Source organism: Vitis vinifera, chromosome 13, assembly GCF_030704535.1.
Source record: "Vitis vinifera cultivar Pinot Noir 40024 chromosome 13, ASM3070453v1".
Classification (NCBI taxonomy): domain Eukaryota; kingdom Viridiplantae; phylum Streptophyta; class Magnoliopsida; order Vitales; family Vitaceae; genus Vitis; species Vitis vinifera.
In genome coordinates this window covers 18,961,295-18,988,903 of record NC_081817.1, presented here as the reverse complement: position 1 = coordinate 18,988,903, position 27,609 = coordinate 18,961,295, and the positions used below count along the sequence as shown (strand labels likewise).

Genomic DNA, 27,609 nt, shown 5'->3' with positions numbered 1-27,609 from the left:
AGCAGAGAAGTCCTCCACAGGGCAAAGGGTGCCAGCTCGTAGAAGTTAATGAAGCTTAAAATTTTATGCTGGAATGTGAGGGGAGCAAATGACAGCTGTAAAAGGAAATTAATTAAAGCCTTTGTGAGAAATCAGAAAGTTGATTTACTTTGTATTCAGGAAACAAAAATTCAGTTGATGTCTGAGGGGGTGGTGAGAAGCATAGGCGTGGGAAGATATTTAGATTGGAGGGCTTTGGATGCTTCCAGATCGGCAGGATGTATTCTGATCTGTTGGGATAAAAGGTTGCTGGAATTATTGGAATGGGAGGAGGGTCAATTCTCTATTTCCTGCCGTTTTAGGAAGGTGGAAGATGGAGCTGTTTGGGTGTTCACGGGGGTGTATGGCCCGTTCACCAAAAATGAAAGGGATTGTCTGTGGGATGAGATTGGGGCGATCAGAGGATTATGGGAAGAACCTTGGTGTGTAGGGGGTGATTTCAACATTATCCTTTCTCAAAGAGAAAGGAATAGGCAAGGGAGAATTACTACAACGATGAGGAGATTTGCTCAGGTTATAGATGAGTTAGGCTTGGTTGATCTTCCGTTGCAAGGGGGAGGGTATACTTGGAGTGGGGGGCCTAATAATCAGTATTGGGCCAGGTTGGATAGATTTTTGGTTACTTCCAATTGGTTAGATCAATTCAGTAGTGTGATTCAAAAAAGGCTGTCTAGGCCTGTTTCGAACCACTTTCCTGTGTTGCTAGAGGGTGGTGCTATAAGAAGAGGTCCCTCCCCTTTCAGATTCGAAAACATGTGGCTTCAAGTTGAAGGGTTTCAAGAGCTAATCCATAGCTAGTGGCAGGGAATAGAGGTGAGAGGCAGTGCTAGCTATAGGTTGGCTACAAAAATGAAAGAGGTCAAACAAAAGATTAAAGTGTGGAATAGGGAAGTGTTTGGGAGATTGGAAGACAATAAAGCTGCTGCTCCAACTAGTGGACCACTGGGACCTGGTGGAAAGTGAGAGAAGATTATCAGAGGAGGAAACAATTTCAAAAAAGGAAGCTAAGGAAAGTTATGCTAAGTGGGCTTCTTTGGAGGAAACTCATTGGAGGTAGCATTCAAGGGAATTATGGTTGAGGTAAAGGGACAGAAATACAGGCTATTTCCATCGCATGGCGGCTGCCCATCGTTGAATCAATCATATGGACAGAATTAAGATAAACGGGGTGTGGCTGACTGAGGAAAAGGATGTGAGAGAAGGGGTGGTTAATGCTCTTCAACACTTATAGAAAATTCAGATTGGAAGGCGGATATAGAAATGCTGTAGTTAGAGCAAATTAGTCAGCAAGAGGCGGATAATTTGGAGCACCCTTTCTCTGAGGATGAAATCCATGGTGCCTTGATGGAGATGAATGGGGACAAAGCCCCAGGACCGGACGGTTTTACTATGACATTTTGGCAAAGCTGTTGGGCTCTAGTTAAAGAGGAGGTCTTGGATTTGTTTAAGGAGTTCTATGAGCAAAGTGCCGTCATCAAGAGCATCAACAATACGTTTCTGGTATTGTTACCCAAGAAGGGGGAAGGGGGAAGGGGGAGGGGGGAGGATCTTGGGGATTTTAGGCCAATCAGTCTTTTGGGGGGGTTGTACAAATTATTGGCCAAGGTGTTGGCCAATAAACTCAAGAAAGTGATAGGGAAAGTGGTCTCCATTGATCAGAATGCATTTGTAATGGGCAGGCAGATCCTTGATGCCTCTTTAATTGCAAATGAGGTGATTGATGCATGGCAAAAAAGGGAAGAGAAAGGTCTCATCTGTAACCTGGATATAGAGAAAGCCTACGACAGTTTAAATTGGCAGTTTTTGATGAAAGTCATGAGAAAAATGGGGTTCGGATCAAAGTGGTTGGGTTGGATGTGGAGTTGCATATCCACAACCAAGTTTTCGGTGTTGGTGAATGGAGTGCCAGCTGGTTTCTTCCCAAGTTCTAAGGGGTTGGGGCAAGGAAATCCCCTTTCTCCTTACCTCTTTGTAATGGGAATGGAAGTGTTGAGCAATCTCATTAGGAGGGCTGTTGAAGGGGGATTTCTGTCAGGGTGTAGGATCCGAGGAGGAGGAAGACAACCGGTGCATATATTCCATATGTTATTTGTTGATGATACAATAGTTTTTTGTGAGGCTAGGAAAAAGCATCTAACTCATCTGAGTTGGATTTTGTTTTGGTTCGAAGTCGTGTCAGGGTTAAGGATCAATTTGGATAAAAGTGAAATAATCCCAGTTGGCGAGGTGGAAGAGATGGAGGAGATGGTAGCGGAATTGGGCTGCAAGGTGGGTTCTATGCCTTCTTTGTATTTGGGGCTGCCCTTGGGGGCTCCTAATAAGAATACCTCCATGTGGGATGGGGTGGAAGAGAAGATGAGGAGAAGACTTGCGCTTTGGAAACGCCAATATATTTCCAAAGGCGGGAGACTCATTCTCATAAAGAGCACGATGGCTAGTATGCCATTGTATCAAATGTCTCTTTTCTGTATGCCCAAGTCTGTTGCGCGGAGGTTAGAAAAATTGCAAAGGGACTTTCTTTGGGGAGGAGGAAATTTGGAAAGGAAAGTGCACCTAGTTAATTGGGAGGTTGTTTGTACGGAGAAGGAAAAGGGGGGGCTTGGCTTAAGGAAGCTAGTTCCGTTGAACAAAGCCTTGTTGGGTAAATGGATATGGAGGTTTGCTTGTGAAAAGCAAAATCTGTGGAAGCAAGTGCTTTTGGCGAAATATGGGCAAGAGGGTTTTGGTTGGAAGACCAAAAAGGCTAAGGGGACGTTTGGAGTAGGGGTTTGGAAGGAGATTTTGAAGGAAAAATATTGGTGCTGGGAAAATATGGCTTTTACTATGGGGAATGGTGTACCAAAATCAGATTTTGGACTGATCTTTGGTGCGGTTGTACAGTGCTGTCCCAAAGGTTTCCTCACCTTTATGGGATGGCTGCTCATAGAAATGGCATGGTAGAAGAAATGTGGGATCAGAATGTCGGCCAAGGAGGTTGGGATTTAAGGTTTGGGAGGGATACCGTGGCAGTTTAAAGTCAAGGAAGCTTACAACTTGGTGGTTAATACCGTGGCTAACAACTTTCCGAAAAGTAACATTTGGGTGGATAAAGTTGCAACAAAAATTTTGTTTTTTGCTTGGGAGGCTACTTGGGGTAAGGTGCTTACGCTAGATAGGCTTTAGAAAAGAGGGTGGCAACTCCCAAACCGTTGCTTCTTGTGTGGCTGCGAAGAGGAAATTGTAAATCACATTCTCATACACTGTATAGTGGCAAAAGTCCTATGGGATATGATCTTTGCTTTGTTTGGTGTTCAGTGGGTCTTTCCAGAAACTGTAAAGGAGGTCTTATTGAGCTGGAGGGGCCCTTTTGTAGGGGAAAAAAGGAAAAAGATATGGAAGTCTATACCGTTGTACATCTTTTGGACTCTTTGGAAGGAAAGAAATAGACTAGCTTTTAAAAGGGGGGGGAGGTGATAGCAATTCAGAAATTAAAAAATTTTTTTGTCTGTAATTTATGGTGTTGGGCGAGACTGTATAGTGGAGAGAGTTCGCTGTCTCTTATAGGCTTCTTGGAGTGGATAGCCTCCAGATAAGGGCTGGTGGGGTTTTTTTGCTTTCCTTTTGGTTGTGAGGCTTAGCTAGTTTGTATACTCCTTGTATACTTTGTGGCTTTTTGGCCTCTCTTCAATATATTCAGCGCTTATCTATCAAAAAAAAAAAAAAAAAAACATCAACGACTCGTCATGTCAAACAAATTCAGTACAAGGAGGGAAAACCCAAGAAAATTCAAAGGACTATTTCAAGAAAACAAAGTATTGGACTTACTAGAATCATTTTCAGAATCGGTTTTGTGTGTTGCAACCAAAATCAATTTTGCCCAAATCTAGCAAAATCTATTTGACTTGACTTTAGAGGTTTCTTTTCCCAACACATTTTAAGAATCGGTTTTGTGTTTCATTTTCTTTTATCTTCGGAGGTCTCATTTTACCATATCTAGCTAAATCATTGAATAATAAAAAAGAAGACTTCTAAAAAAAAACAAGGGAAAATAAAATGAGGGGAAAAGAACTATATATGATTTACAATGTGGTTGAAGATGGAATCAAAACCAAAGAATGGGAACTATACCTAGTTTGATGCAGATACATCATATGTTGTTATGAATAAAATGTACAAAGAATGAAGAAATGGGGGTGATACACACAGAGAAAGGAGCTTGGGGCTGACAAAGTGCAATTGTATGTCAAGAAGGGTGTCCCAAGGGAGACATGCTAGTGGAGACACTCTCAAGCAGAGGTAGAGAAGGAGTCACTTGAGAACACAAAGAACACTTCTTTGATAACATAGAACACCCCTTGTTTTTTGTTTTCTAAGTAGTGAAAAATAGGAGAAAACACCTTTAGAATGTTCTTTGAAAACAAGGGTTTTAGGAACATGTAGAGCACTGAGAAAATGAAGACCACTACTCCCAAACATGTTTTTGAGTGACTACTGTTTTAGAGAACAAAAAATAGTTTCCAAAAACACTTCCCAAATAGACCCTTTATTTCTCCTCTGTTTTTTGGGTGTCAGCTAGTATAATATTTTTGACACCCCTTTTAGCATTATATTGTTAGATTGGGACCTAGTATTCAAATCTCGTCAAGGAAATACTGATGTAGGACAAACGTTGAACGGATGCCTATAATCAAGTTGGTGGGCTATGCTTTTTATTTTTTAGGGTTTAAAGAGAGGAGCAAGGAATAAAGTTTATGAAAGCAAAATAAAGTGAAATAAAAATATATATAAAAAAAAAGATAAGAAAAAGAAGAGATAGAAACCTTAGAGTCTTGTTAAGACCTTTTAGGAGTCTCAATTAGAAGAAATTCAATGGAGTTGTGGCGGTTGAGAGGAGGGAGGGGGGGACGGTGAGGCAATGCCAAGGCTTTTTGGGGTTGCGATCATGGATTTTGTGCTTGTGACGGTAGAAAGAAGTGAAGGGAGCAGTCAAGGTGATTTGAACAAAAGCCTTGGCTCTCTCTTAGTGCCTTTGGTGGACTCACGGGTAGCAATCACTGATGAAGCAGTGGAGGCAAACTAACATCCTTCTTTTGTGCTCTCTTATTCGGGACCTACGACCCTAGGTTTAAAGTTGTGGGTGCAAGATGGGTCCTTGGAGCTTTTAGGGAAGGTGGTGAAGGGACCTTCAGTATCGGAGGCTAGAATTGAGGAGGTGGACCCTCTTAGGGATGCAAGTTTGGGAGGCATGGTGGAGGGGAGGAGTTTGTGTGTCTTCCTAGCGGTGTTGTCACATTCTCCAATTGTTTGCGGTTGCTAGTTTTAGGTTTCGAAAAGGAAATCAGCCGTCTTCTTAGAAAATTGGAATAGAAGAATGGTTATGGGGTTAAGGTGTTAGGGGGAAGGCAAAAATCCATGTCCTCTTTGTGGCTTGAGAAGGAAATCCGAAGGCTTGAGTGCTCCGTCAATTACAATAGTGCTCCATCCACGATAAAAGGAAAGGGGAGGGGGGTGGGGACTTAATGGCAAGGGTGTCTACTGGCCACTAGTGTTTAATTTATTATGCTAGGGGTTTTTTGTTTGTTTTGGGTAGGGGTTTATGTTTCTATTTTTAGGTTTCTGCTAGGGGGTTTGTAGCCCCCATGGGAGCTAGGTGTTGGTGGGAAGGTGGGTTTCTCTTTTCTTTTCTTGCTTGCCTTTGGGCCATTTCTGTGTACTCCGTGTGTACTTTGTTGGGCCTTTTTACTTATTTGCCTATAAACAAAAAAAAAAGAAAAATAAAAAGGAATTGTAACACTTACAAAAAAACTAATATTATTTAGTCACCAATCAATACTTTGGTTTACTTCAATTAGCTTTATTTATAGGTTTCTCTAAGACATTCAAAGTCTACTAGGATTCAAATAACCCATTATGATTCTAATTCTACTATCTTATAACATAATTAGCTACTTTTAATTTGACTCCAACCCATACTAATCCTAATTTAATTCCAACTAATACTAATCCTACTTAAAGTTAATTTATGTCTTTCCTTCCCTTCTTGAATATACTTTAAAAAGCTTTCCCCTATCAATTGCCTCTAACTTGAAAAAACCTCCACCTCGAGTATTATTGATTTTCCATGGCTAATTGAAATCCCAAACAATTCCTTCCACCCTTTCTTTCTTCATCGACTCTTTATTGTGGTAAGATAGGATCTTAAGATCTTTTGAACTTGTTCAATTTTATGTAAGACAAGTACTAAATTTCAAAAGATTTTCGAAGGTTGTGAAACAATTTGATAGTTCTTGAAATAATTATGAGTCATTAGCAAGCTTGTGGCAAGTTGTATGTCATGGATGGGAGGAGGTTCATTAGGCAATCATGCAGGCCTCAAGTTAGAAAAATCAAGGATATTTTGTACTCCTATTGGATATTCCTTATCTTTCTCTTTAAATTCATCCACTTCTTGTGCCATTAAAGCAAAAATAAGTTTAGTTTCCGTGCTCTCCATTTCACATTGACACATGGTAAATAACTTTTTTGGTTGTGCCTCATTCGACTTCTTAATAGGTGGAACTTTTTTCATTGGACAAAGTATCTTCTTATGCCCATTGTGTATGAGAGTATATGTATTTTCATAGCAATCATGCTGAACCTTTCTATAAAAAAGCCAAGGTCTTCCAAACAAAATGTTACTCACTTTTGTTGGTAAGACCTCACACCATACAAACTCTTTAAAGTGCTTACCAAAAAGGAATGTGACCAAGCAATGGTAACTTACTCGAATGGAGGTGTCGTTAACCCATGCTACTTGGAATAGATTTGGATGTTTCTTTGTTTTTAGGTTTAGCTTCTCAACAAGCTCTTGCTAAGCTATATTTAAACTACTAAATCCACCAACAACAATGGTACATAAGCTCCCTTGACAAGAGATACGTGTGTGGAAAATGCTATGCCGCCGATCTTCTTCTCTTTTCACCTTTGGGATGGCTAACAAATGTCATATTACAAGACTATGGCGTTATGTCATACCATTATAGTAATTACATTATTCACTAAGGTGGTGTTTGTTTTTTTACTTAATTCTAAATAGAACCTTAATGCTTAATAGTGTTAAATATTAGGTTGTTTGTTTTTGTAGTATTTTATTTCTATTAAGCATTAAAAAGCAAAAAAACCAATATGTTATTTTTTCTATTTAGAAAAAGCTACATATTTTGGCTTTTTCTATTTAGTAAAAAGTTTATAATAAGTTATAAAAAAGTAGAAAAACAAACAATCTAAATTCTGAAACTAAATAGCTTTAAGCAAAAAGCCAAAAAAACAAACACCATCTAAGTTCATCTTCATTGTGGGTCTCCTCTTCTTTGGATAATTTTCCAATTCAAATTCTGGTTCTTCAACACAAAAGTGTAAACTTTTGCTTAGACACTCAAAAATATAATGTCCATGCCCACCACCCTTCACAGGCTATTAATTCATTGGATGAGTTTCCAGATACAACAGTTACTTTTTCTCCTAACCAATGTATCATATTGTTGTAGAATATCCAATGTTTAAGCTTGATATGCTCACATTAGATGGAAAATTTGAGTTACTGAATTTTGTCCTATTACTCTCCCTTTATGGATTTTTTATTTGATGTTTTATTTTTTAGGTACGGTGGAACCATTACAAATCAGATTAAGAGACTCGGGGCTTCCTGTGATTGGACAAGGGAACACTTTACCCTTGATGAGAAGCTAAGTTGTAAGACAGTTTTCTAACCAGTAAAACTCCAACCAATTTCAAAAGTTTGTGAGATGGTTTGGATTGTCTTCATATATTTGGTAGAAGGATAGCATCTGAGGTCTAATTGTTAAGTTTTATACAACATGGATGTGAAGCTTGATTTTGTTGTTTGTCAAATTATTTGTTAAATTTGTACCGTGGTTTTTATATGCTTTTGAAATTGTCTATTAAAAGTTTAATAATTTAACACCTTGTAATATGTTCTGAGGCCATGATTTTTAATTGTTGCAGGGGCTGTAATTGAGGCCTTTGTTAGGCTTCATGAGAGAGGCTTAATTTATCAAGGTATAATCTAAATTACTTTACCAAATATTTTGATGGTTGTAGCTCAATAGCAACTTTTTTTTTTTTTTTTTGATACCTAACTTGAAAATTTTAAGGTAGATTTTTGAGTTTGTGAACACCGTTATCTAAAAGCTAGGCTATTTGTTGACTAGATGTTTTCAAATAAATAATAGATTTGTTTAACATTATATCATGTGGTTTAACTATAAATTGTACCATCAAGGGGTTTCTAGGCAATGTAGCTGATACTTGGTTTATTTAAAATATAAGAAGTTAAACATAAGGGTTTCAAGAAACATCTGCCAGTTGCTGGAGGAAGCTAAATTCAATGCCTGCAACTCTTTGGGTCTGTTTGTGTCAAAGTAGAACTTCAATCTTTCTTTCTATTGGACCATTGTGGATGTTCGACGGTTCTCTTAAGAGTATCAGCAGAATTATTAATAGCCTCTTGTAATGGTAAGCAAGATAGTATTTCCTCTATGATACTGTTGCTGCTTGTTTTCTTTGCTCTTCAGTTTGATACACAGATAAAGAATACCTTTGGTAATCATAAGTGAAGTATGGTTTTTTCCAATTTCCTGCCACTAGAATTCTATATTTCTTCAAGAACTATGTTTGCTTGGATTCATAACTTGATGCAGCACAACAACACAGAGTGACAAGAATTTTGTTGTCAACAAAGAAGAGAGCTATATAATTGTTCCACAAAAAATAATAAGTTGATTGCTTGGGGCCACTCACTTAAGAGGGGACACTTGCTCACTCTCCTGAAAATGCACTCATGTCTCTGATGGTGGCTAAGAAAATTCAGCAGACCCTCATTTCTCCTTTTCTTACAAAACTTAAATAGTTGGAGGAAAATTTCAAAATTCAAAAGTTGGAAGTCAGCCTTTTTCTTCTTTGCTCTTTTCCAAGAAAAAGAAAAAGAAAAAATGTTGGCTAGCTTTCATTAGTCACTAATGTCAACTTTCTTGTAGCTGTTTTGAGCTCACATTTTGTTGATCTCTGTTTACTTGAAACTTCATTATCCTAATGCTTCTCTTTCACTGAAAAACAATCTAATAGTAAGTCAGATTTATCCATACTGCTACACTCAACTTCATGCAACAAATCCTTGGTCTGAGTTACTTTGGGTTGGCTACTTGAATCCTTTCTGCCATATTGCTCCACTTAGGTCCCCAACTAAATAACTGCCAATTATCTCACTGCTTGAATCCATATTTGTTTTGCCCTCCCTCTTGTTTCTTTCTGCCTTAAACTTGAATCAAGTCACTCTTCTGCACTGGTCAGTGATTGGTGTTTGCTGCACATGGTGAATCATCATGGACCACTCTCTTATCTTGTCCTCAGTATATGTCATCTCTGGCTTCTTGGGTATGCATGCATTTCTATTCCATATTTTCTTGTATTGCCACCCATTCATTTTGACATCCTTCCCCCTGGCTGCTGCATCACATAATCATGCTAAATAATAGATTGCATCACAAGTTGTCTCAAATTCATGTTTAACCATCTGAAAATCCACTATGATTCAATGTTGACCAATGTTGAAAATATTGATATTGGTGGAAATATTGTGACCAATTTTTTGGGATGGGAAATTGTAAAATTAAAAAAGTTGAGGAAATTAAAAAAAACAAATGAAAATGTCGGATGAAACTTTTTTTTTTTTTTTTTTGTTGATCACAAACAAAGATATATTAATTATATATAAAAAGAACATTAAAAGGATGAGGAGTTCTCCCCACAATTACAAAAATCTGATCAAAACATGATTGAACTTCTCCACTATACAAGGAGCCTATACAAGAAGGTTTAGACCACAAAACAATATACAATGATGTCATCTCCACAAGTCCTAACTAAGGTCCTCTCAATGTTGTCCTAACACTTTTGATCTATACACTGAATGCCAATTAGGCTGAATAACATTGAAAGGAATGGCTTTGAAAGCATTAGGGCAAGAGGCTCAAAAAGAGGAATAGAAATGAAGTAAATCCCATGTCTTTGGTATCCTCCATTTATCTAACAAAATTCTAGCATTTCTCTCGTTGCATAATACAAAGCAATGTGAGACAAACAATTTGCCAAATAGTCTTGCCTCTAATGGAGCTCCTCAAACCACCTATACATGAAATGATCATTGTATCACATATAATCTTGGATGGGACACAATCAATCCTAGCTTATCTGACAACAATGAGAGGAATGCCTTTCAAAGTAATGGTGTACGAGCCTCAAAAAGAGGAATAAAAGTGAAGCAAATTGCACGTATTTAGCATCCTCCATTTATCCTCAAAATTTTAAAATCTCTCTTATTTCACAGTCTAAAGCAATGTGAGAATCAATTTGCCAAAGGGTCTTGCCTTTAATGGAGCTTTCTAAACCCTTATATGAAATGATCATCATGTTACATATATTCTTGGTTAGGACCAAATCAATCCGAGCTTGTCTGAATAGATTGTGCCAAAACCCTAAAGTTATTAGACAGTGATTAGGCTCTCACATATGGGGCAGAGGGAGACAAGTGCACATGACTCATGAGTGAGGGTAGATATGACTAACTTTCAAGATTCTCAATCTCCAAATTAGTGAGATTGCGATGGAAATTAAGATTCCGAGAAAAAGAAGAAGATTGGCTAAGAATAGCTCAAATGTTAGTGTTGAATATAATGTATGTATAGTATACTATCTTTCCTTGTTAATATAGGTCACATGTATGGTAGTTAGGACTCCTAGCCTTGTATATATATATCTCTCAATTGTAAGTAGAGATTACAATGAATGTGAATAAGGTTTTTCTCCTTTCTCTCTCTCTCTCAACATGGTATCAGAGCCAAGGAAGAAAACCTAATTCTTTCCTATTTTCCGTGTCATCAACTTCGGGAAACCTTCCGGTGACCGTGTTTCTTACCGGTCACCTTCCCCATCTCCCAATACTTTTCGGTCAGTCGGATCGTCGTTAGAAACCACTCACCGCTGGCAAATTTTCTGGCGAACTTTCCGGCGAAATTTTCCGGCGACCTATTTTTCCGACACCGACCATACCAGAAGGAGCGCCTGGAGGAGATCTCCAACTTTTGTGAAGGCACCAGCACCAAAAGAGCAGCCATGCGCCGGCCACGCGCAATTTTCCGGCCGGCGGTTGAATCTCACGCGCCGGCGCGTGGGGGCGCGTGAGAGCTTTTCCGGCGACGCGCCTCCTCCTCCAGCTTCGCCTGACGCCGATCAGCCTTCCCACCTCCCTGGTTCTCCCATCCGAGCCCTGCACGTACCTCTTTTGGGGATTTTTGTCTCCGTCGGCCCTCCAAACAGTCTTTCCGGCGAAGCTCCGACCACTTTTTCTCCACTCCAATCCCTGCACGTGCCTTGGGAAGTGTTCTTCTCCCTTTCTGGTGGTACCACACCGCGATCTGAGGCCGTCTCCCTTTTTCGGTGGTGCCACGCTGCAATCTGAAGCCGTATTAGGGCTCTCTTCGATCCAAACATACTTCATTCTCCAGATAAGTGGATATGGCTACTAAAGCTTCCATTTTTTCCTCTGTCATATCTGAATCTCCTATGATTACTTCGGAGAAATTAGTTGGGAGTGAAAATTATCTTTCCTGGTCTGCCTCTGTTGAACTTTGGTTTATGGGTCAAGGATATGAGGATCACTTGATTACACAGGAGGCAGATATCCTTGAGGTCGACCGCGTACAGTGGAGGAAGATATATGCACAATTGTGTAGTGTATTATGGCAATCGGTTGATCCCCGAATTCTTCTTCATCTTCAGGCCTATAAAACTTGTTTTAAATTTTGGACTCAGGCCAAAGGATTATACACGAATGATATCCAGCGTCTTTATAAGGTGGCTTCTGCTATTGTCCATCTCAGCCAACAGGACTTGGATCTATCTACTTATATTGGCCAGATTGCCTCTCTTAAGGAGCAGTTCTTGACTGTGATGCCTCTTACTCCTGATGTTGGGGCTCAACAAACACAGCTTGACAAGTTCTTCATGGTCCTTACTCTTATCGGCCTCCGTCCGGATCTTGAGCCTATTCGTGATCAGATTCTTGGTAGTTCATCAGTTCCGTCCTTGGATGATGTGTTTGCTCGCCTCCTCCGTATCTCGTCCACTCAGACTTTGCCATCTGATAGCGCTTCAGATTCTTCTGTGTTAGTTTCTCAAACTACCTCTCGAGGAGGACGCAGTGGTACCCGAGGTAGAGGCCAACGTCCTCATTGCACCTATTGCAATAAACTTGGCCACACTCGCGATCGTTGCTATCAGTTACATGGAAGACCTCCTCGCACTGCCCATATGGCCCAGTCCTCTGATTCTCCGCTGCCTCAGCCTCCGAGCTCCTCCGCATCTCAGACATCTCAGGCTTCTATTGCCTCTGTTGCCCAGCCTGGTAATGCCTCTGCCTGCCTTACCCACACATCTTCTCTTGGACCCTGGATTCTAGATTCTGGAGCATCTGATCACCTATCTGGTAATAAGGATCTTTTCTCCTCTATTACTACTACCTCTGATTTACCTATTGTTACCTTAGCTAATGGTTCTCAAACTGTGGCTAAAGGTATTGGTTTGGCCCTTCCTTTGCCTTCTCTACCTCTCACTTCTGTCCTTTATACTCCTGAATGTCCCTTTAATCTTATTTCCATCAGCAAAATCACTCGTACTCTTAATTGCTCTATTACCTTTTTTGATAAATTTGTGACCTTGCAGGACCGGAGTACGGGGAAGACGATTGGCATAGGACGTGAGTCTCAAGGCCTCTATCACCTCACCTCAGATTCATCTCCTGCAGTTTGCATTTCCACTGATGCTCCTCTCCTCATTCACAATCGTCTGGGCCACCCTAGTCTCTCCAAGTTCCAGAAGATGGTTCCTCGTTTTTCCACTTTGTCGTCGCTTCCGTGTGAGTCATGTCAGCTTGGGAAACATACTCGTGTCTCGTTCCCAAAGCGTTTGAATAATCGGGCAAAGTCTCCTTTTGAGCTTGTCCACACTGATGTTTGGGGTCCTTGTCGGACTGCGTCTACTTTAGGATTTCAGTATTTTGTCACTTTCATTGATGACTATTCTCGATGTACTTGGTTATTCTTAATGAAAAATCGAGCTGAGTTATTCTCTATTTTCCAGAAATTTTATACTGAAATCCAAACCCAGTTCAATATTTCTATTCGTGTGTTACGCAGTGACAATGCCAGGGAATATTTTTCAGCCCAATTTACTTCGTTTATGTCTCATCATGGGATTCTTCATCAGTCTTCTTGTGCTCATACTCCTCAACAAAATGGGGTAGCTGAACGCAAGAATCGACATCTTGTTGAGACAGCTCGTGCTCTCCTCCTCCATAATCATGTTCCTTTTCGTTTTTGGGGGGACGCTGTTCTTACCGCTTGTTATTTGATTAATCGTATGCCCTCCTCTGTCTTACACGATCAGATTCCTCACTCCCTTCTTTTCCCTGACCAACCACTTTATTTCCTTCCTCCTCGTGTCTTTGGTTGTACTTGCTTTGTTCATATTCTCACTCCTGGACAGGACAAGCTTTCCGCTAAAGCCATGAAGTGCCTCTTCTTGGGATATTCCAGACTTCAGAAGGGTTATCATTGTTATTCCCTTGAGACTCATCGGTACTTTATCTCCGCTGATGTCACCTTCTTTGAGGACTCACCATTCTTTTCCACCACTTCTGAGTCTCTTCCTGTTTCTGAAGTCTTGCCCATTCCCATTGTCTCCCCACCTGATGCTATGCCCCCTCGACCACTTCAGGTTTATCATCGTCGCCCTCGTGTCGTTGCTCCTCTCCCTTTTCCTGAGGCACCTGCTGACTCACTTCCTATTCCTTCGGCTTCACCTGCCCCGGCTCTGCCTTCTCCTAATGACTTACCCATTGCTGTTCGGAAAGGTACTCGCTCTACTCGTAATCCTCATCCTATTTACAATTTTTTGAGTTATCATCGATTATCTTCACCCTATTCTGCTTTTGTTTCTGCTATATCCTCTGTTTCTCTTCCAAAGAGCACCCATGAAGCTCTTTCCCATCCAGGCTGGCGACAGGCAATGGTGGATGAAATGGCTGCTCTGCACTCTAATGGCACTTGGGATCTTGTTGTTTTACCCTCTGGTAAATCTACAGTTGGTTGTCGTTGGGTCTATGCAGTTAAGGTTGGTCCTGATGGTCAGGTTGATCGCCTTAAGGCCCGCTTAGTTGCTAAAGGCTATACTCAAGTTTATGGTTCTGATTATGGTGACACATTCTCCCCTGTTGCCAAGATTGCTTCTGTCCGCTTGCTTCTGTCCATGGCTGCTATGTGTTCTTGGCCTCTTTATCAGTTGGATATTAAAAATGCCTTCCTTCATGGTGATCTTGCTGAGGAAGTTTATATGGAGCAACCTCCTGGTTTTGTTGCTTAGGGGGAGTCTGGTTTAGTGTGCAGGTTACGCCGCTCTCTATATGGCTTGAAACAATCTCCTCGAGCATGGTTTAGCCGTTTTAGTTCTGTTGTTCAAGAGTTTGGCATGCTTCGCAGTACAGCAGACCATTCAGTTTTTTATCATCATAACTCCTTGGGGCAGTGTATTTATCTGGTTGTTTATGTGGACGACATCGTCATTACAGGCAGTGATCAGGATGGTATTCAGAAACTAAAGCAACATCTTTTTACCCACTTTCAGACCAAAGACTTGGGGAAACTCAAGTATTTCTTGGGAATTGAGATAGCTCAATCCAGTTCTGGTGTGGTCCTTTCCCAAAGGAAGTATGCTTTAGACATCCTGGAAGAAACCGGTATGTTAGACTGTAAACCGGTAGACACACCTATGGATCCGAATGTCAAACTTGTACCAGGACAGGGGGAGCCTTTAGGAGACCCCGGGAGATATCGACGGCTCGTAGGTAAATTGAACTATCTCACCATTACTCGTCCAGACATTTCTTTTCCTGTGAGTGTTGTTAGTCAATTCCTACAGTCACCATGTGATAGCCATTGGGATGCCGTAATCCGTATTCTTCGATATATCAAAAGTACACCAGGCCAAGGTGTATTGTACGAGAACAGAGGTCATACTCAAGTTGTTGGTTACACAGATGCAGATTGGGCTGGCTCACCCACAGATAGACGTTCCACTTCAGGGTACTGTGTTTTTATTGGAGGTAATCTAATATCTTGGAAGAGTAAGAAACAAGATGTAGTGGCCAGATCTAGCGCTAAAGCCGAGTATCGAGCTATGGCTTTGGCAACATGTGAACTCATATGGTTGAGACATCTTCTTCAGGAGTTGAGATTTGGAAAGGATGAACAGATGAAACTCATCTGTGATAACCAGGCCGCATTACATATTGCATCCAATCCAGTCTTTCATGAAAGGACCAAGCATATTGAAGTTGACTGTCATTTCATTAGAGAGAAGATCGCATCAGGATGTGTTGCTACAAGTTTTGTCAATTCAAATGATCAACTAGCAGACATCTTCACTAAATCTCTCAGAGGTCCTAGGATTAAATATATTTGTAACAAGCTTGGTGCATATGACGTATATGCTCCAGCTTGAGGGGGAGTGTTGAATATAATGTATGTATAGTATACTATCTTTCCTTGTTAATATAGGTCACATGTATGGTAGTTAGGACTCCTAGCCTTGTATATATATATCTCTCAATTGTAAGTAGAGATTACAATGAATGTGAATAAGGTTTTTCTCCTTTCTCTCTCTCTCTCAACAGTTAGGATTTTTAATTGTAACATTTCAAGAATATTTGTTATTTATTTTATTTATTTATTTGATAAGAAACAAACTATGTACTAAATGTAGGTAAAGAAATATATTAGAAGGATGAAGAATCCTCCCCATATTTACAAAAATTGATTAAAAAAATGTAAGATTGAAGTCCTTCAGCATACTGAGGAGATATACATCGGTATAGTACCACATAAGGATATACAATATAAAGCATCTCATTACTCCATGAGGGCTAACACAACTCCTACTTTTCTTTCTATCCAAACCCTTTTGATTTATGCACTAAAACTAATAGGGTTGACCAACATTAAGAGAAGTGTCCTTAAATGCTGTTGTGCAAGAGACCTAGAAAGAGAAATAGAAATGAATTAGATCCCATAGTGCCTTTGATGTCCTCCACTTGCCCTAAAAATTCCTAACATTTCTTTCCTACCACTATCCAAATCAATGTGAGGTAAAAGGTGCGCCAAAGGAGCTTGCCTCCACTAGTGTTGCCCTATATAAGATGATCATCATGCCATATATACTTCTAGGAGGAGCCCAATCTAAACTGGCTCGTCTCATTAGTCTGTGTCATAGCCTTAAAGTCAATAAACAATGTAAAAAAAGATACTCAACTATTTTTCCACTCTTCATGAACAAAATGCAATAGTTAGGACTAAGAGTTTTGTAAGGTCTTCTCAATTGTAGCATGTCATTAGTGTTTACTTTCTTGTGTGACACTAGTCAATTATAGGCCTTGACCTTAGATTCTATAAAAATTTAATTGGATTGAAAACAATTGGATTTGATAGATTGGACAAGATTAAGACGAAGGTACCACAAATAAGGCTAAAGAATTCTTCGTCTTCTTGTCTAGAGAAGGAAATTTGAAAGCTTGAATGTTTGGTGAATTACAATTGCTCTTCTCTCTTAATCAGGGGAAAGGGCCCCACAGTGGGGGTTTAGTTGTCTCACTTTGAGGTCACGGTCTTGTTTCCTTGATTGGATGATGGTTTGTAAGTTTATCCAATCAAAAAAAAAAATGATGGTTTGTAAGTTTAGAAGGGCTTTCGGGCAGCTTATTGTCATTCTGAGGGATAGCTAGCTTTCTAAGGGTTTGTTGTTTGGGTGGTTTGTATTAGGCTTACCCCTTTATTCTTTTGCCAGCCTTTAGGCCTTTTTTTTGTATACTGCATGTGTACTTGTTTCTGTCTTTTGCTAGTGCTTTTTTTTATATATTCTCCTATTTACTTATAAAAAGTAAAAAATAAAAATAAAGCCGAAAGAAGATAAAAACCAAGCTTTTGCATTTGGGACGGATGGAAACAAGTATGCATGAGTTAGAGAGGATATAGGTCTTTCAAGGTCCTTTATCTCCAAGTTAGTGAGATTACGACGAAAATTGAGGTTCCAAAAAAAAAGGGAAGAGATGTTAAGGATAGATGAGATAGGAAGATTTCCAACTGTGACAACTCTAAAAAGACTTGGAAATTGTGAGCACAAAGGTTGATTCTCCTATCATAAATCTTCTCGAAAACAAATTCTTTCCTCATTACCACCACAAAGCAAGTGTGCTTAGAAAAATCCTGAAAAACTTTTGCAGGCTTTCTGAGGTCCCACCTGTTAGGTTATGTCCCATAGATAGAGAGAAAAAACTTTCCCTAAGAAACCTTCGAAGCCACTTCCCTAAGGGGGCACAATTCCTTAGAAAAATATTCCTAAACGCCAATTCGCCTTCCACCTGAGGCTTACACACTAGGTTTCAACTGATGAGATGATCTCTCTTACCCTTACCAACCCTTAACCATAGAAAATATCTTTGCAATTCTCAATCTTTGAGTCCAGTGATGATGGAATCTTGAAAAGAAAGAGGAAATATCTAAGAATGTGAGACAAACATGGTTAAATTAGAATTTATCTTTTCCTTAATGATAAAAAGGCTTTTTCCATCCATTCAATCTCCAAGAGATTTTATCAATCATTGGATCCCGAAAAACGCTTGCTTTTGGGTTCCCCCTAATGGTGGATCGAGGTAGGATAACAACCAATTAGAGACTTTGCAGTTAGGCATCAAAGCCAACCTAGTGATTTGGTTCCGACTCATGTTTATATCGGGAAGAGTACTATTGTCTAAATTGATCGTAAGTCCTGATATGTGCTAAAAAACCAACAAGATTAGCTTGAGATTTTACAAATCTTCCATACCAACTCTTGAAGAAAAGATGATGTCATTTGCGAATTGCAAATGAGAAACTCTAGTCCTCCTATTCACTATTAAGCCTTCCAATAACCACTCTCTTATTCTCTCAACATCCTACTTGAAACAATAGTTTCAATAGTGAAAAGAAATAGGACAAAAGGATCTCCTCCTTTCAAACCCTTGGTTGCTTTAACTCATTGTGGACCCGCATTTTTCACGTGCGTCCCCACTCGATCAATGAGACTTGCTTTTATTATTTGAAAATTTTGTTTTTGGAAAAGTTGGAGTCCCCACTTTTTTTTTTTGAAAGGGAAAATAAAACAAGAAATAAAACCTTAAAGAATGACTCCATAGTTTTTGGAAAAGCATGTCTTTGAAAAAACCCGAGTCTAGGTCCGGGGATCAGGTTACCTATTGGGAAAGTACCTCTCAAAAGTAGCACCCCTCTAAGCCCTAAAAAGGTCTCTACTGACTAAGTTGAGGGAAGTGCGACAATTAATTGATTAATTGAGGGTACCTAGGTAGACTAAGGTGATTTTTAAAAAATGGGCATGCCAAACAAGATCAAATCACAATAAAGGAGAATTAGGGTGCGTACCTGAACTACTTCTCAAGCGCTATCATAAAACATCAAAGTTAGTGTAGAAATATATCACATAACATGTGTTTTATCCAAACAAATCAAGTATACACCTAAGCACCCAAGAATCACGTCAAGTATGAATATAGTTATCAGTAGCATGTGTGTCCATAGAATTCTCAAGGGTAAGTGTGGAGGAGCGTACCTGGATAGCAAGCCAATACTCTATGGAAAACGAAGTTAGCCCAATAACAGATTCAAAATAATCTCATATATGCCACAAAGAGGAAGCATAATCAATCAAATATCAAACAAGCTATATTGAAGAGAATATCATGAATGTCGGGCCCCTACCAAAGCCCTAATTAGTTTCGCATGAGTTGATTCTATGAATTCCATTATTTGGAATCATGAAGTTCATTCATGCTTGTGGAAAATCAATTGAAAATCAAAGAAGATAGTGAAAACGCGTGCCGAAAAGAAAATGGCAGCAAGTAGTATGTTAGAATCTGGATTTTAATGTCTAGGAACTCCTAAAGATGAGATTTTAAAGGAAACGAGAGTTTTTTAATGGAAAATATTTTGAAATCCAGATTAAAAAATGTGTAAATTCATAAGGGAGAGAAGAAACATCAGGAGGATAAGTGAATCAAGCCAGCCATGCTGGAGAGGGGCCTGTGAGTGTGACTGAGACTGCGTTATTGATGGTGTTGGTGCTGCCGTTATTCTCTCTGAATTTCTCTTCCCACTCTCCTTGTATGCATTCAAGTGCCTTGCATTGCTGTATCTTTGAGCTCTTTTTGATTCCTTGAAATTCCCTACATTCAGATTTTCTTTCAGGAGTTTCGGTATTAAGCTGCTGCAACTGTCTAATACCCAGATTTTTTTAGTACTTGAATCCCTGAGAAATGCCACTTGTTCCGTAAGTTTTCTGACGTTCATTTTTTCTTTGTTTCCTTTTATGAGATCTAACTCAGTGCACAATGTCTAAGGTGCCCTGACCTTTCTTCGAAAATATCCCTGTGACCAGTAGCATTCTGATAGTCTTGAATTTGCTTTTGGACGCAGCTCACAATCAAAACAGTTCTTTCTTATCATTCAAATATTCATTAGCATGGTTCACGTGGGGCCCTGGTTTCTCATTATAAAAGACCTTCCCAGAGATGATTTCAAGCAACATTTCTTCAAAACTGTAGACATTTGACTCAGGATTAACTTCTAGGTGCAACTGGGGTGCACTGATTGCTTTTTTTATCTGCTACCTTTAATTTGGTTTTCAAGCCCACCCTAGAGCTAATTTCTGTGACCCTTATAGCATAATCATATGTCAAAAGGATAGAACTTGAATGCGAGTTGGTATGTACTTAAAGAGGGTTCGATTTATGGAGCATGAAAGAAATGGCAGATTAATAACAGTGTCCTTGATCTTGGTCATCATGTCAATGCTGCTGGTAATTCGTGAACTGATTCCACGATCCTTGAAAATCTGGAATAGAAAATAATCTGGCCTGTGAGCACCAAGTTTGACTTGAATCATTCTCAAGGCGTCATTGATCCAGCTTGCTTCATTGAGATAAAACACTTTTAGAAATCTGAGGACTGAGAAGTCGAGATATCTCCATCTATGCTTTTGTTTAAAGGCAACAGTGAGCGCCTCCACGTTAGTAGGAACAGGAATAGGGTATAATGCTTTTTATGGAGTCAAATAACATCCACTGGGATTGTGCCCCTCTATACTCATTAGGAATGAACAAGTAGAGGTTGTCTCGTGGACTTCGAGACTGCTGTATGATTCAGCAAACTCTCTGAACAGAGCAGTAATTACAAAGGGGCCTTGGAACCTCCTCGCTGCGAGAGCATAGCAGAAATACTCGTCGTCTGTAAGAGATAGCGAATGCATTTCCTTGTTCAAGTGACCAAGCAAACTGCCCCACCTAAACAGAAGATACCACAAATTTAGCAGCGTCATCGATCCCGCCAGCAGTTTCTATGGTGAAGATGCAAGTTCTAAACAATTACTCTTCTTTTGAGCAGTTGAAGCTTGAGCAGGGATATTGTCTTGCATAATTTCACTTCATCAACAAACTCTTTTCTTCATATAAGCCATGCGTTCCAGAAATGCACAGATCTCCTTACTTCTATCTCCAAATATGAAGATAGCATTCTTGTAATCCCCATCTAAGCACAAATTCCCATTCCCAAAGCCATTAAGGTTAACATCAGTAGCTTTCATTTTCACAAAGTCTGTTTCAAATTGAACATTCATTCTCTCTTTGTTAAAAAAAAATTCAGTTCCAAAATTCTTCGCGGACTCCTTTTCCAAAGTCTGAAAGTATGGTAGGATCACTATGCACAAATGTCAAATTACCATACTCCCCATTCTGTGACTGATCACTCTTCCCTTTGTAGTAATCTCATCAGGAATTGATTTTCCCAGGCTATAATTCACGGTGTTTTGGCCCAGCTTTTAGTCCCAAGAGATGTAGGTCTTTGATGGTCGAACTTTCCCCTTAATCTCAGGCAATTCACGAACATGAGTTATGGAAATATCATTAGGTTTAACCATAGCACCAGCTTCGATTCTTGTCAGACTGAATATCGTAAAATTGGTTCCTAAAGATGTCTCTTCTCTCTTCTATGCCTATTTTAGGCACCATAAAGTAGAGGAAGGAGATATAATGGTTCGAATTTTGACTGATCCAACCCATTGTGTTTCTGGAACCCTGTTAGAGGAATTAAAGGTTATCATGTCTTGTCCTTTAAGATTCAAGGATGAAATCTTTACTGCCAGCACCAGATGCAACAGCAGCAGCCACAACTACAGGTTCTACTTGAACTGTTTCAGGTATTGTATCATCTGAGATTAATAGATCTTTTGGAACTAGACAATTTGGATTATTGGATGGAATATCATCTTCACCATTAGCACCACTAGCATTGTCACGGATCTGCTGATGGGTTAGTGCAGAACCAGAATTTGCCAAAAGCTGATTTGGGACCCCCATCTGGTGAGGAACTCGAAGATAATCAGCATGGTTGGTAACTTCTCGATGAGGATGCACATAAGGCTGCAAATAAGCTGTGGTTGCTGGAATATTCATCCGGCATTGCTACTGTTTCATAGACTCTTTAAAGCTCATATGAACGCTGCGAATCTTACCAGTATTGATGGCAATCAACCAAGCTAGTGAGTGCAACACTTCGTCTTTCATGACCAAATCAATCCGATAATAGGTCCTGAATCATGGCTGGTCATTTCACATAAAGGACTAGTTTAGAAATAATAACAGAGGCCGTTAGCATTCTGTTCATTGGGCAAGGGGTCATACTCTGAGCCAAGGTGATTCAAAAGACTGTCATTGGAAAATATCCTTCATAAATCTTGGATTAAACCGAGGTTACTTAATGAATTATCTTCTCACAGGTTTGTAGTGCTCAGAGGTACAATAGAACTGACCTGACAGGGCATGAAACTAAATTCCATTTCCTTTATTCTTGTAATAGTTTGCGAAGTTTTCTAAATCAATGCTGTCCCACCAAGCTTCGAGAACTCGAGATTTCTTTGAACTTTGTTCAATATGACCTGAGGATTTATTGACGAGTAAAACATCACAGAGCCATGATCCCAGAAATCACGAGACGCCATTCTGTTCAAAACAAAGTATCAAATCTGGCAGTCTTGGGAAATTCTATAATTTCCATCTTGAAGTCTCATACTGATCTGAAATGCTTTCAGGAATTAGGAACGACGTCTCAAGAAAGCCACTCACAACTGGTGCCTACTGTAGCCGAAAATGTCGAACTGATTGGACATCAATGGTCATCAAACAACCTGGCCAACTTTTCCTACAACTCTTCTTATCATGAGCAGAAATGTTCAGTGGCTCACGTCAATTTGCAATGGCTTTCATGTCAGAAGAACCTGCATCGTTAGACTCCATCTCGAACAAAATATCACAAACAAACTCCCTATATCCAATATCACTAGGAACTGAAATCCCAAAGAGTAGTGCTCTGTGAACTTTTTGGCAGTTGATTTAATTGGCACCTTGGAAATGAATTTTTGCTAGCAAACTCTAATTGCATTTATCTCACAAATTTCCCCAAGGACATGAACATTTTTTATGACATGAGAAATGAGCCCTCTTTTGGCAGGCAACATGATTTGTTTTGAAGAAAAGACATGACCAGCTTCAACCCAAAATTTTGTCATGAAAATCTCCAAAATTGGATGAAGCTGGTGAATAATGATCATCTTCTTTTCAATCCCAAACCAATCATCCTCTGTATTCTGGCCATGTATGAAGCCTTTCTGATTGTAAATCTCGAACAACATCACACAGAACCTCCAGTTCTGAACTCCCGGGGTACAGTCTCTTCATTAAGCCTTTGTTGTTTCTTTCCCCTAATGATATCACAGTGGTTCAACTCAGGCAGCCAGCTTAGCTAGTTACACAAGCACTTCTCGGGAAGTTCATTTAAACAGCAGGGATGCTTCCCAAACATTCTGGGAAGTTTTAAAAGGATTTCTCACCAGTGGGCTCACTGTCCTCCATCCAAATCACCACATATGCAGCAGCATGACCATCGCGGACGTGCTTGAGGTGTACATCGGCATCAAGTTATTTTCCATCTTTATTGAATTTAGCAAACCTCTCATCTCTGAGATCTTCAATAGACTCTCATTGCAGTTTGCCATCTTTTCTTGAATAACTTTTGTTTCGACTATTTCGGAGTATTTTGTAGTGATACCATCAATATGAGCACTTGCATATCAATATATAGTCAATGGCGGAATGCATATCATCTGCAATTCCAACTGTATAGGCCATGAAGGAGTTAAGGTGTAACCAGTCGTAACTCCAATTGCCTTTATCTGGTTCGAACCTTGAGGGAGAGCAGCTTACTGACTCGATCAAAGACATGGCTGCAACTTACGGGTCTACTCATAGAGCTTAAGTACATTTCTAGCAAACTGCTTCTGGGGCTTGTATTGATGAAGCTGATTCTTAAATCTTTTGTAGGTATCCAAAAGTTGATTCCCACTTTTCAAAGTACCTCAATTGTTTCTGATATACCATCCTGTAGATGATCTTCTATTGCCGTAACACCAAGGATTTCAAGGTCATGTTCTAGTCTTTGGCAGACCTCAGCTTGACTCCACTCCCTATCAACCAATGTCCTATTAGCCTCTTTAAACATCAAAGACCAATCTCAATATTCATCTTCTTTAAGCTTTCGCCAAGCCAAGCATATCGTGCATAGTCCCAATTGAGAAAATTGTTCTACAGCTTCAGTAAAAGCTCATGTTTATTGTCCAGCACATGCATAAGGTATGATGACTTCATCTGTTCCTTTTTGACAAAAGGAAAATCTTTCTATTCTGGCAATCCTTCACCATAACTGACATCCTTTTCCTATAAGAAGTGAATTCCAGAGTGTCCAATACTTCATACTGAATTATTGAAGCGTTGAAGTTGATTTCAAGAGTATTTGTATCCTTATTGACAAAAACCATATGCAAGCAAGCAGTGGCCTGAACAAGAGCATCCTCATCTTGAGATTGTGCCTCGAATGAGATTGCTCCAGTTTTGCTTTTCACGGGTATAACTGTATTGCATATTGTCATAGTTGTAAGAAATCGAATATCATAAGGAGGATCACTGGAAACAGCATTCAGAAGCTCCACATCTTTCAAAGCATCCCCACTCTCATTTCCATAGAAAATGCCTCTAATACAACATCTTCTAAAGATCATTCTATTCTCAGTAAGAGTTCCAGTTTTATCAGTCAAAGTATACTCAACCTGCCTTAGGTCCTCACTTATTACTGTATTTGTTGCATAGGATGGAGTACTTGTTTCTTGGTCAATCACCTGGTTATCCCAATCAATGAACGTTGCAATAAGCTCTTTACAAGATCCAAAGATACCTTTATAGATATGGGTATCATAATTGAACAAAGAAGCTCAAACCGTAGATGAATGACCAATAGCTCATACCATGGACCTTCCTTTGAGTGTAGAACATACCATTGCTTTACTGCTTCTATATCTTTCCAGGCATTCCCAGCTATGCCCAGAACAATGACGACCACTATTTGAAAAACAAATATTGCTCCAGTTAACTTGTCAATCATGGCATCTACAGCTGTTAGTTTTGGTTCAGGAATACCTCGACTCATACCCAACTTGGTTTCATTGCCTGTATAAACGGCAACCCTACGAACCCACTCTGTATTCTGCAAGTAGCAGGACTGAAGAATTGTATTTTTCATGGTTCAAGGTCACAAATCATTATCGATGAACCGAGGGAACAAACGCAGATTCGCATCAAATCTTCTAATGTCCTTATCTGAAATGGGACACTCAATAACACCCTTAATTTCTTTTTGAGTTTCTTCCTTGGCCATGCATTCTTTACACATCCAATCCCATCCAGGAGCTTTCTTCAGCTTGATGCGCATGCAGTAAATGTGCTCTGCCCCATTGCTGCACTTGGTATAAGTAGCAAGCAGTTCCTCCAGACCTGCATCCCCACATATATCACGAACTTTACTTCATATTCTAAACATCTGATTTAACATTATCATCAACAAGCTGAGATTGCAAAGGATGTTTCTGTGCGCTTGATATCTCAAGCAATGCACTAGACTTCTCAGAATGTTCCTTTTTGTCTGAAAATTGCACAGCTTCAGTTGCTTGATGCCCATCATCCAAATCAATATCAGATTTCACAGATCTAGCACGGTTGGGAATACCTGGCATTTGACCACCAAAGCTACAGGTTGCCATTGCCACTCTTACCGATGATGATTCAACTTGTTTTCTAGAGCATTCAGAAGGTTCTCCCTACGGTGATATTAGACTTGGACCAGCATAAACACCTCTTAAGGAAGAAATCTGTGATGGGTCCAATTCATTTGATAAGGCAGCAGTTTTCGTCATAGATCCTTTAGTAAATTCAGATTTGAGTTCCAATTCTTCTCACAATGACTACTAACCAGACAATGTGAAGTTGGTTCAACATTGACAGTAGCTATAGCGATAGGAGAGCTGTTAACTGAAGTAGAACTTTATGATACGTTCTTCCTGTCTCCTTCCCCATTATGATCACCAATTGGGCCATCAGCCTTACTAATGCATGAGATATCATCACCAGGGCATTCTAAATCATTCTGCTTTTTCTGTGCTGATTTGAGAAAATTATATTGCCATGAAATGTTGATGGATTTGGAAGACGACTATCTTCTGCAAGAGGTTGACCCATCTCAATGTCTTCAGAAGTATGAGAAGCCCTCAAAATAACCTCACTTTCAGCATTTTCAGATAATGGCTCATGACTTGAGCACCCACTGAGAAGATTACTTGTTTCGCTACTTGTATGCTGCTGGTCATCACTGGCATTGCTCTTGCAAGGAGAACTCCGCATTATCGAAAAAAAAAACACCGACTAGCTACTTTTCCTGACTGCCTTCATCTGAAAACTAAGTTATTTTTCCCACTAGTGATGCCACGCGGTCAAAATGCATGCAAGATGAGCACGGGGTACCACACACGTTGCATATCCCAGATTTTGCTCTTGTATTTGCAGCCCCTTAGAAGAGAACTTGACACAAAAGGATAACTAGAACCAGAGCTCCTTTCAAAATTTCTGCCTTTCTTGGAATATTCATCTTGTTATGGTCTCTGTAGCCCAAAACACCAAAGCAAGGAGAAGGGAGAAATACATAGATGCAGAAGCAAAGAAAAATAATCCAGGAAAAACAAAACAAAGGAGATAAAGATGGGTAAGTAGGCTAGCCACATTTCATTATTTTCAAAAGGGCTTGAAGGATTGAACATGTCAAGACGCATTTAGTTAAAACTTTATCAAGATTCCACAAACATTCAAGCTCAGACATAAATCTCTATTTCAGCTGTTTGTAGAAGGAATCTAAGAAATCAAGAACACAATCATAACAGAGCAAGTTTATAGGAAATTTCGATTCAACAACGCAAATAAGTGGCCCTCAATGTCCACTCCAATCAATGAAATAAATGCTCAGAACCATCAGAGAATCATCCATAATCGAACATAAAAGAAGGCATAGGAAATAGTTGAAAACGTACCGGAGTTGTCTCCACCCGATTACTTGGCTCCCTTGCTATGATCCTTCTCCGAAATCCTTAGAAATCGATCGTTAATTCCTCGCTCCTGGACAACCTTAGCTGCAATCGCTCCTTTTCGGCTCCTCTGTGCTTTTCCTCGAGACGATCCCCCCAGAAAATAAAAATCCCTCTTTTTCTCAACATCCTTTCTTACGTATATATCAGCCCCCAAAACCCCTAAATCTGTTCCAAAAAGGAAAATCCCCCCTTTCCTTTATTTTCTTTTCTTCCTTTTTAAATCTACTTTCCTTTCTTTTATTTCCCTTCCTTTCCGAAAATCAGAATCCTTCTCTCTTTCTATGTATGGTCTTCTCTTTTCATATGTATGCAGCCACGTTAATCCTCTTTTTCCTCCAAAAATATTTTTCTTACCTTCTTTGAGTGTACATGCCTTTGTGAGAGTTGAACAACAACCCCCATTCTCTTGTCAAACAATAAAAAATGAAAATGAAAAGAATAAAACTGAAAAAGAGGTAGTAATGTTGCAATATATAAAAGAATAAAGTAAAATAAAATGAATGAATAAAGTAAAACAAAATAATTAAATAAAATAGTCAATCCTATGCGGGTCATGCAAGTCATGCGACTATGTGAGTCATGCAAGAAACGTTTAATGGGCCAAGTGTGCCTAAGTGAACCTAAACAGACCTAAGGTATCTAAATGACCTAAGGTGGTGCCTAATGGGCCGGGTATACCTATACGGGCCTAGGGTGAGACTAAGTGGGCCTAACTAAGTTTAACCTGGAGTGCACCTAAGTGAAGCCTAATCTAAACTTGAAGGGCAGCCAAGGTCATAATGTGGGGTCGGGTAAACCCCTCAACCAAAGTCCCCAAAGTGACTTAGAAAATAGGTAAGCAGTATGAGTAGCAATGGGCCA

At 39.6% G+C, this 27,609-nt stretch overlaps 2 protein-coding genes across 3 annotated transcripts in view; both read left to right on the top strand.

Annotated features, from left to right (window-relative positions):
- LOC100260814 (valine--tRNA ligase, chloroplastic/mitochondrial 2) overlaps window positions 1-27,609 on the top strand; it is a 102,845-nt gene that overhangs the window by 19,796 nt on the left and 55,440 nt on the right. For both annotated transcript variants that reach the window (XM_019224272.2, XM_002270770.5), the window contains 2 exons: window positions 7,658-7,749; window positions 8,023-8,076. In XM_019224272.2, the coding sequence (XP_019079817.1) occupies window positions 7,658-7,749; window positions 8,023-8,076 (146 nt within the window). The remainder of the gene's footprint in view (window positions 1-7,657; window positions 7,750-8,022; window positions 8,077-27,609) is intronic.
- On the top strand, window positions 12,558-27,281 carry LOC132254969 (uncharacterized mitochondrial protein AtMg00810-like). The gene has a single exon (XM_059742155.1). The coding sequence runs from the start codon at window positions 14,599-14,601 to the stop codon at window positions 15,628-15,630; it is 1,032 nt and encodes a 343-aa protein (XP_059598138.1). The 5' UTR covers window positions 12,558-14,598; the 3' UTR covers window positions 15,631-27,281.